We start from the raw sequence: 10,815 nt of genomic DNA on the forward strand, positions 1-10,815 counted from the left end.
AAACGTGTGGCTTCATACAGTGTCACTTTAAAATAACCGTTTTACTGGAAATGTGTTTTATTTATTAGGTATTGTTTCAATATGACATTGGTGTTTGGTACAGTAAAAAAACAACAATAATTTTGTTGTGGTACTGGGTTGATATTTACTGTGAAATATCAGTGAATCAAATATCATAAATAAGTTCAGTTACTACTTGTTTTGTCAACAAAAAAAAACACTTAATGGAAACACATTATAAATAATCTGTAAATAAAATATACATTTGGTTAAACTTCTTGTTTAGGATTAAAATTAAAATTTAAGGCTTGTGACTTGGACAAGTCAGATAATGAATACACACAGTAATACACAGGTTTGTGGTCAGAGCAGATTTAAAAACAAAAAGTTTTTCTGGTCTAATAGAACAGAACAAAAGCCCTTATCAGTCATATCTTTTCTAAGCTTTTTTTATCTGAAACTACAGAACAAACAAAAGCAGTGTATCGTTCACTCTTTGTACATTCTTGGGTGCATTTCCAACCCAATGTCCCATATCTTCACAGAAATATCACCAGCTTAGGATCAAGATCTTGGGAGACTGCTACTATTGCATCTGTGGTCTTCCAACCTACAGAGAGGACCATGCAGCTTGCTCCATCATGATGGGCCTGGCCATGGTGGAAGCTATCTCGTAAGCGTACACAACCATGTCTGTCTTTTATTTTTTATTTTGTAGTCTGAAATTTAAATAATGTTTAAAACTTTTCTATTTGGTGCTTCTATAACATATCTTGTAATACAATAACTTCTTACTATATTTTAGAAATTTCTTCACTGCATGTTGATGGATTAAATCCTGTTTTTTTAACCTAACCATTTCCAACAATGATTGCTTCTTTGTGTTTGTGGGTGGATGCGGGAAGCAAATGCAGCAGACAGTATTCATCTTAAAAGTATCTTGGTAGTGTAGACATGGTCTTCCTAATTCGTTTGTGCTAAATTTGGAAGTAGACTGATGTGGCAACAGAGTAAAGAGAAAACATCTGAGTACACATCCCTGAGGAGTCCCGATGCATATTTTAGTTTCTCACAGAGGCAGTTTAGATTTGTTGCTACAAATTCATTTCAGGTGATTTGACTGTAATACATTCAGACATCTAAATATATTTTTTCTTGACATTAACATTGTTCAGAAGTATTTGAATCATTCTTTTGTAGTTTTGTTGCTTGATTACCGGTAAGTTCAATTTCCTGACAGAAGTACTACAAGAGAAGAGAGGGCACATATAACTAAAATCATTTGTGACTTTACAGAGCTTAGTGCCAGCACAAAGACTGAAGATTTTTACCCAAAGGTCTATGCTCAGACTGTAGTCCTCTTTTTGACAGCACATTACTGTATATCTTGCAGTGACCACAATGGGTCCAAAAACAATTAGAACAAATATATCATAAAGAAACCCACCCATATAATGTCCTTTAATCCAGTTTGATTAATAAAATCAGATGTGGTACTGAGAAGGATTTTGTTAAACAGTTCATTAAAACCGTTGAAAGCTAAACAAAACTAAGAATTAAAACAACCATATTTTTCAGAACATTCCCAAAGATTCTTTTAAAATGATCTTTAATCAGCCAGCAGCTGAGATACTTTTTATTTAATCCCAAGATGTCCTCTGTGGCTTGTGTGGTGTCACATCATGCTCAGTGCGAACCATACAGCATACTAGTATTTATTACTTCACGTTTTTGCAATAGTTTTAATCATCCTGATTTCTTAGTATTTTGCAAAAGAAATGCATAATAGATGCAAAGATTTACCAAACGTGCACAAGTAAAAATATACAGTACAGTAGTCCCTCGTTTATTGCAGGGGATATGTAAAGTGAAGCCATGCAATAAGTGAAAAATCTCGAAGTAGGAATATTAGTACAAGTAGTAAGTAGTAGTTTATTTTAGTATTTATATATATACATATATATATACAGTATATGTATAAAGGTGTTTTAAACCCATCCCACACTCTTACAATATTCTAAACAATGTTTCTGTACTCTAAACGCTCTAAAAGAGCACAGAATGTCATGATTTCATCTCCCTGCTATGGCTGCACTCTGCTACCTGCCAGTGCTCTCGGCCACGCTCACTTTTCCATGCACAAAATTCCATGACTATCGTGCGGCTCATCCATAAATCAGCCAATTGTGTGTCATGTCCAGTCTTACTTTGAAAAACCGCAATAGAGCAAGTCTGCGATAAACAAACCGCAAAGCAGCGAGGGACTACTGTATATGAAATGTGGCTAAATATATTTTATGCAGTAATAAGGTTGGAGAGGCTTGTGACCACCTCTTGACCTTATTTGTAATTTTGGAAGGAAAAAGAGACTTAGTTCTATGTGCTGTCATTTCAAGCTGTTGCTACCTTCAGCTTTTTGTTCATCATAGGTATGTGCGAGAGAAAACCCAGACTAACGTGGACATGAGAGTGGGAGTGCACAGTGGTACGGTCCTAGGAGGAGTTCTGGGCCAGAAACGATGGCAGTACGATGTCTGGTCCACAGACGTCACTGTGGCCAATAAAATGGAAGCTGGAGGTATTCCTGGGTAAGAACAAGTTTTGCCCAAATGCTAAAAGTTAAACTTTATTTTTTTAGCACGTGTCCTGATGCATGCTCAATAATCCAGGTAGATAAATCTAACAAGGTTGTTAGGTCCTCTGGACAGATTCTTGTTTGTTGAAAGGTTTTGTCTTTTATCCAAAAGACTTCTTCAGTTTGAGGAGCTACAAGTCTTATAAGCAGCACCTTTACATAGTGGATCAACCAGTTTACTGGTGACAGCTAAAACTAGTTGTTTACATAAAAAAGGAGTCCGCGCTGCTGCTGCTGTATCTGTGGGCCAGGACAGTGTCATTTTTGTCTCTGTACTAGCATTCAGCCAGCAAACTGAATGTGTAGTTGCCCTATCCCTTTTTTGCTCAGAAATCACTGTAGTTTGTGACATTTTACCTCCATTCTGAGGTAAAATAAACACCTGCACATGTTCCCAGACTTAGCTGCGGTGCTAACATAATCATGTCTACCCATGTCACATTATTGGACTATGGACAGTATTTGGATCTGTACAGCACAAAAAAGCTAAACTGGTCAATATTCCTATCATGGAGCCATCACTGGCAGCGTATTTGGTCCCATCATCCAACCATGATGTAAACCGTTCCATGACACTTCCCTCCAAGAACTAGATTTTCCATGGCTCAGATGGAAGGAATCTACTTAGCTCAAGTGACTGCTGCTAGTGCTCAAAGCTCCATTACTAGATGGGAAAGTGAAATGTCTTCAGCCACAGAATAGAAGTCCAGCTGTTTCGTTTAGAATGTTGTATAGATCCTCTATTTCTATATGCTTCAGACATACCAGACTATTCAACTGGTGGAGCTCGTAGCTCAACTGCCCACAGGGAGCTTGAACACCTCTTCAAAATGAGGTCAGGAACAATGAAGATAGCACTCTTCATGTCTCCTGCTGTAAAGTATTACGCCTAGACAAAAGGATGGCATCAACAATAGTAGCAAAGAGGCAACTGTGGCTGGCATCCTCAGTACCCCAGACAGGCGTAGGGCCTGTTAACTTGATGAATCACTGGTGGCTGATGGCCGGTTTGGACAATCTCTCAGTCCCCTATAGGCAAACATTTGAGCCTAGGAAGAAGCAGACTCGAGCGATGTGTTGTATCATTCCTATATGCGATGTGGGACCCAAGCCCACCAAGATCAGTCAGAAATCTGCTGTACCTCCACTGAAGACAACTGCAGTTTGTGAGCTTGAGCTCCCAGCTGGCACAGCCACAAACTCACTGCCAAGCTCTCTGCCAGTCCCCTTCTGAGTCTTCAGGGATACTCGATATCTCAGAGGAAGAAGACACAGTCCTACTAGCTCTGCGGGTCTGCAAACACAAGGACTTAAGAGCAGAACACACACACGAAGTCTGTCTAATCTTTTGCCTATTATGTGTGGATCAGTCGGGTTCACATCTCACAGAGTACCATGGAATGTCTTCATGGAGAGTTTGATGTGGAGCCTGGAGATGGAGGTGACCGCTGTGACTACCTGAGGGAGAGGGGGATTGAGACCTACCTGGTGATTGTTCCTAAAGGGCCTGTGGGAAAGAACGGCATCAGTGGTGTGGTCAGTTAAACTTTCTAACACATTTAAAACATGTTAATGTTTATTTGCATGCAACCAGGGATGACAGTTCTATGGATTGAGTACAAAAAAGTTAAATCAGATCATCTGGACAGTTTCTTTCTTTTTTTTTTTCCCAATATCTAATGGTGACTAAGGGGCCGTTTACACGGCGCGTATTTTGAGTGCATCTGCAGCTTTCTCTCTGCGGTTCTGCTGTTCATTTTCACGACATCCACCCCCCCCCCCCCCCCCCCCCCCCCCTTTTGAATCCTGAGGTTTCTGAACCCACCTTCCAGAGTGGAGGTTTTTCGCTGACCGCCCGATGATAATGTAAACATCTCCCACTGAGGCTTTGTGTTAAACCACATGCACGCACGCACGCACGCACGGTCAAACAGATGGCATATTTCTATCAACATGGTGGCGGACACAATGCTTTCTGAACTACGACTGATGGAATATATTTTTTAATCTCGTAGTTAATCTACGTCAGATTCCAGGTGCTGTGACCAACATCCGTGTTGGAAGATACACAGTCTGATCCAGTTCTAATGTCGCTGTTTTTAGAACGAGGCACGTGCACACGTCGCGCTGCACTGTAACATACTAAATGTGCTAAATAATAACAGTTTAATAATCATAAACAGTATTTATGTTGGTGTGAGAGATATAATGAAGCTCTGAACTAAATTAAGCTATCTGGACATTATGTAATTCAAATTTAAAATGATGCTAAACATTGCGTGTTACTAAAGTTGAAAATGAAGACATCAGGTTTAATTTTTATTTATTTATTCAACACCACAAACTGTATGTCACACAAACACTGATAATTTCACTGAATACACTATTAAAAACAAGTTAGCTGTAAACTGCATTAATGAACTGGACTCTCCTCTGTTTTCATCCTGGAATCTGGTCCCACATTGTTCATCTGGCTCGTTCAGGCTGTCACTCCTTTGATTAATGCAACTTAAAACATTGAATGGACTGAATAAAAGAAATGAGGGAAATTATAAATAAATAGTTCATCCAATATCTCTCTCTTCGACGTCCTCCTGCACTGCACCTGGGCCGAGCCTCGTTCAGAACCGGTCCGCCTGGTGGGAGGACAGCTTCTTCTTCTTTCAGGAAAAATAAAAATAAAAATTCAGTTGGTTGTTGTGTGATCAAAGTAAACACAAGCAAACATTATTAAGAACATTGATTTACCTGCTGTAAATCCTCTACTGATTATCACGGAGTAAAGTCCAACATCGTCGACTCATTTCTGGTCCACTCAGCGACCGGTGTGGAGCTGAAGCGGTCACGCTTGGCATCAGATCTGTTGACTCTTATCCAAAGTTCAGCCAAAATCCAGCTTTAACTTGTTAAATTGTTGTTAGCTGAAGTTTTAGCCCAGAGGAAAGGAGCGTGCTGAGGCAGCACGCATGCGCATTAGGTGAAGGTACAAAATTCACAGCACCATCTAATGACCCGGTATGGTAACTACAGCGGATTCAGTCGGGCGGGGGGGATTCCTCCGGATGCATGTAAACACAAAATCCGTCCGTGTCAACGCAAATCTTTTCCTCTAATTAACATACAAAAAAAACTACGTTTCCCCCCCATCGTGTCCGTGTAAATAGGGCCTAAAGGTCAAACTGTTTGGTGATCAAATGCCAGAACGTTTGTTGGTTAGTTGCTGAACTAGTTAGTAATTAAAAGTAAAATCATTTGGTGAATAAGGATGAACCATGTAGTTACAGGCTGAACATATTGTGAATCTATGCTGAAATATGTCACGTTTAGCTGCTTATGTATCTTGAATTAAGCAGATCATTAACAGTTTGTTCCGTATTGTATGTACAACACCAGAGATCCACAAAGCTAGCACCTTCCTGAACATCTGCAACTAATTAGTTATAAGCTTTTATATTTATACATCCATTACATCCATCCACATTAAATGGTAAATGGATGTACTCAAAGCTCTATACAGCACAATTTGTGTCCTCATTAACCCATTCATACATCACTCTATTATTCTTTTCCTTCAACCTTTATTTATACAGATAAATCACATTGAGCCTTGAAGTGGCTACAAGTGGGACCTGTTTAGAGAGACAAAACATAATGAAAGTGACTCGTACAGGATTTGGAGGCAAAAAAACTTCCTATCAAACTTACTCCTTGGCCAAGGAGAGAGGGCCTGAGATTGAAAAAAAACCATCCTGCACATAGACACATAGTGACGCAGACATTTCATAGGAGAGGGGCGATGACAAGTGCGTTGATCATGTCAAGGACACTCCAGAAGCACTGTAGGAGTTCTGATAAGAATGGTATAATCAACCAGTTCCCTCTGGTGAGATCCGTTAACACTCTCGTGCTCTCGTGCCAAGGTCAACCTAGGACGGCTCCAAAGAGAATCCAAGAGTACTGAAAAGATGACACGTTTATTCAGCTGGGTCCCTCTGATAGGACTGCAGGCTTCCTCGGTGGGAAATGGGAGGGGGCAGAGTGTCGCTTTATGGGGCCTCCTGGCAAATTGAGATAAGGTGGCCTGTCAAGGCCAGGCGGGGAGCCGTATTCAGATAAACAACATTTGTTTTGGGAACAGGCAGAACTTTATTGATTCATGTCTGCCTTGAGTCTTTGCTGGTCCTTGTCATTCCCCAAGTTGTTACGGAAGCACGACCCATAGTGTAGCTCATTTACGCATGCGCTAAAAGGAATACCTTCGGGTTGCACAGATCGCCGTTGAATACGCTAGATTAAGGAAAATGTACTGGTATAACTCCGTTTATGAATAAAAACTGACTTAATTTACTTAGAAAAGTATGTACTCTATCTCCGCTGATTTTCTTGTTGCTTATTTACTCCACTCCATTAAAATCATTGACATATTTACGTCATGGTTAAAATAATATGCAGCTTCACCATTGAGCAGCGCTGTTGGAAATAATTTATTCTGTATCTTGCAGGGTTTTTCTCATTCAGCTCAGGTTGGGGATCAGGTCTAATGCGTTGCATATCATCTTAACCATGATTTATAACAGAAATACGAGTGCCGTAAATTAGCTACATGAAGATCGGCAGAGATAGAGCACATACTTTTCTAAGTAAATTAAGACGGTTTTTATTCATAAAACAATGGTGATCCATGCGACCCGGAAGTACACTACAGGTCATGCTTCCGTAACAGATCAGGGAATGACAGTCCTCACGAATCCCAAACGACCAAATTTAGTGGACACCACTGGTCCGTGCCTGAGAGTATTCCCCGAGATCTGAGCCATCCTGCCTGCGAATCCTAGGAGCCACAAGTGGCCTGCGATTCTCACAAATCACATTCAATTTACGGTTCAGTTTACTAGATCTGTACAAAGACTAATCAGTGCTTAATCATATTCATACACCGATGGAACACACATCAGAGGCAATGAGGGGTTCAGTGTCTTGCCCAGGGACACTTCAACATGTGACTGCTGGTGGAATCGAACCCCCAACTCTCCCATTGGAGGACGGCTGCTCTAATCACTCAGCCACAGCCGCCCACATTACTAATACAATAAAAATGATGTATTACGATAAAAGAAATGTTTGAAATGTGGTTTACTGCTTCAGTGTTTTTCTTTGTAATATTTACATACTGTAGGTATACAAATCACAACATTTATAAGACTTACAGGTCATTAAAATTTATAATTAATAAATTGATTAAAATTAGAGCAAAGTTCACAGTTTACCATAGAAAGAACTGGTTTATTTATAGTCTTAGTTTCATATCAAGAAAGGAAGTTTAGAGTTTTTATGAAAACTGTTCTGTTTTAGAAAGCTTTAATTTTGAACAGAATGAAATCATGATAAATAAATAAGCTGAATGTCAGCTTTGCCTTATAATTCCATTCTGTTTGCTTGTTTCACAACAGAAGCTGTCTGTAACCTCTTCCAATGGAAACTCCCCACTTTTAATCAACACAACAGAGTGTAACGGCAGTGTGAACACAGCCTGCACAACACCGGAGGAACCAGAGGAGCTGGACACCAGGGTGAGCATGGCTAAGACAATTCACTTTGTTGATCATTTGCAATCTGTTTAGCTCTGAGCTGAGAAGATTATTCATTTAAAAACATAAAAAAGACAAGGACATGAAGGGTTTACCTTTTTTTAAACAGATTTATCATCAGCTTTGCAGGAAACATTAGTGAAATTTGATGTCTGTCTCTGAGACTAATCTTAACATTTTGTTCCAAGTTGGGCTGAAAAGCTCACAGAACATCCATCATGGAAAGTTTGCTCAAACTGGGGCTTTAATATTCCAAACAAATTTACAAGAGTTATTTCATTGAATTAAACATTTTTATATATGTCGAGTAATTGTGAGTGACAGAACCAAAACATAAGATTAATACAATTAGCAGCATTCCTTAAAGGAATACATATCCACCGCTGTCTTATGTGCTAAAGTTTTGAACAGAGATTTTGTTAGTGCTGGGAGTGTGTGTTGAAGATTCATTCAACCTTTATTTAGACAGGTAAATCCCATTGAGCCTCGAGGACTCATTTACAAGAGAGACCAGATTTCAACAAAAAATGATAACAATGGACAACAGCGACAACAATAAACAGTTATAAAAAGTCATACTACACTTTTTTTTATAACAAATAGGATGGCTAAAAGAAAAAGGTAACAAAGAAAAAAAAAACTGCTAGATTCTAAGGCGAATGTAGAAAACTAAAAACAGGAACATGTCTGCATTGGTCCCTGCCAGGAGTCCAACAGATTCTTAAAGCCACTTAGAGAGGTCAAGGTCGAGAGCTTCAAATCTTTTTGTAAGATATTCCAGGAAACAGGAGCAGAGTAGAAGAAGGCCCTTTTGCCTAGTTCAGTCCTCATTGAGGGAACTTTGCAGGTAATAATGTCCTGAGAGTGCACTCCATAGCTGCACTCATGCAGAGACATGTAGGAGGAGATGTATGAAGGCAGCAGACCAAGAAGTGATTTAAAGATGAAAATGTACCAGTGAGAGAGTCTGCGTGAAGTTGATGATGTCCAGTTAACCAGTGAATACAGGGTGCAGTGGTGGGTAAGATAATCACAGCCAGTTATGAATCTTAGTGCACCATGATAGACAGCATCCAACATCTGCAGGGTTCTTGTAGGAGCGTTCATGTAAATAATGTCACCGTAATCAATGGAGGGAAGGAAAGTCACAGTTAAAAGGCGTTTCCTAGCATTCAGGGTTAGACAGGATCTGTTTCTAAAAAAGAAACCCAGTTTAACTTTCAGTTTCTTTACCAAGTTTTCCACATGGAGCTTAAAAGAGAGATGTGTGCCGACCAAGATACCCAAATATTTATAGGAATCAACAAACTCAATGGGGACACCATTTGAGGATAAAATCGGAGGAAGAACTGCTGGGACAAACTTCCTATTAGAAAAAAGCATCCCTTTGGTTTTGTCGGCATTTAGGACAAGTTTGAGGCGGAACAAATCTGTCTGGATGTAGTTGAATGCAGATTTCAAAAGCTGGAAAGCCTTAGCAACAGTTTTAGCTCGACAATAAACAACTGTGTCATCAGCATAGAAATGTATGAATGTATCAGGGATGTTTTTACTACATTATGTATGTAGATTGTAAAGAGGGTGGGTCCTAAGACTGAGCCTTGTGGTACACCATTGTTGACTGTTAAATAACTGGAGGAAGTACCATTATGTTGAACACATTGCTTCCGGTCCGAGAGATAGTTAAGCCTGGTATCCACAGGTCTGGTTCTTGTTGTAGCCTGTTGTGTCCGGTTCTAGTGGGGCCTCTATTTTTGTGTCTCCACTTTGCCTATAGTTCCCGTTTAGTGGGCGGATTGTTCACCTCTAGTGGGCGGATTATTAATATCAACGCACCTTACCAGCTGGTGGCGGTAGTGCTACATTAAGCTCTTTTCTAAGCACCACTAACATGTATTAGAAGAAGAGCTGGAAAACAACACACAACCAAAATGGATGACCTCCGTGAACTTGAAGCAGAACCAGCCGCACAGCCCGTCCTGGTCGCTGTCCCGCAAGATGGAGAGCAGGGCCGAGGTGTCAGAGATGCTCTGATGGAGTACCTCATGAGCTGTAACTTATTCTAATTCCACCCCTTAATCTTTTTTACCTCCCCAGCCTTCCTTAGATACAAGTGAACGTTAAAGTGTTGATTTGAAAATAAACATGGATTAATAATTATTCTTGTTTGTTTAATGTACAGACATGTCTTTTTACCAGGTTCGTGTAAAAATGGCTAAACAAACACTGCTGCTGTGCTTCTATCACATATGCTGCGTTTTTTAGTGGCTGTAGTTTTAGAAAAACTGTATACTCCTTAATTTTTGTTTTTAACAAAGAACCAAAACCTACAACAAGAACTTTATATTTGTTTATGCATATATACATTAATCTATTTTAATATTTATATATATATATATGTCTTCAGCCAGAGACTTCTTCAGATCCCTTGTAAGACAGACGCTACAAGAGATCCTTCCTGCCCACAGCCATCAGCATCTAGAACAACTCTTTAATGAAACCAGGATGATGAGTTACATTTAATTTCCCTCTGGGATCAATAAAGTCTTTTTGTAATTTGATTTGTATATATGTATGTATGTATGTATGTAT

General features: G+C 39.6%; 1 protein-coding gene across 1 annotated transcript in view; it reads left to right on the plus strand.

Annotated features, from left to right (window-relative positions):
• LOC119410425 (adenylate cyclase type 3) overlaps window positions 1–10,815 on the plus strand; it is a 117,113-nt gene that overhangs the window by 62,214 nt on the left and 44,084 nt on the right. The window contains exons 5-8 of the mRNA XM_037677337.1: window positions 546–673; window positions 2,430–2,588; window positions 4,006–4,171; window positions 8,086–8,205. Of these exons, the coding sequence (XP_037533265.1) occupies window positions 546–673; window positions 2,430–2,588; window positions 4,006–4,171; window positions 8,086–8,205 (573 nt within the window). The remainder of the gene's footprint in view (window positions 1–545; window positions 674–2,429; window positions 2,589–4,005; window positions 4,172–8,085; window positions 8,206–10,815) is intronic.

Source organism: Nematolebias whitei, chromosome 5 (assembly GCF_014905685.2).
Source record: "Nematolebias whitei isolate Nwh7 chromosome 5, NemWhi1, whole genome shotgun sequence".
NCBI lineage: Eukaryota > Metazoa > Chordata > Actinopteri > Cyprinodontiformes > Rivulidae > Nematolebias > Nematolebias whitei.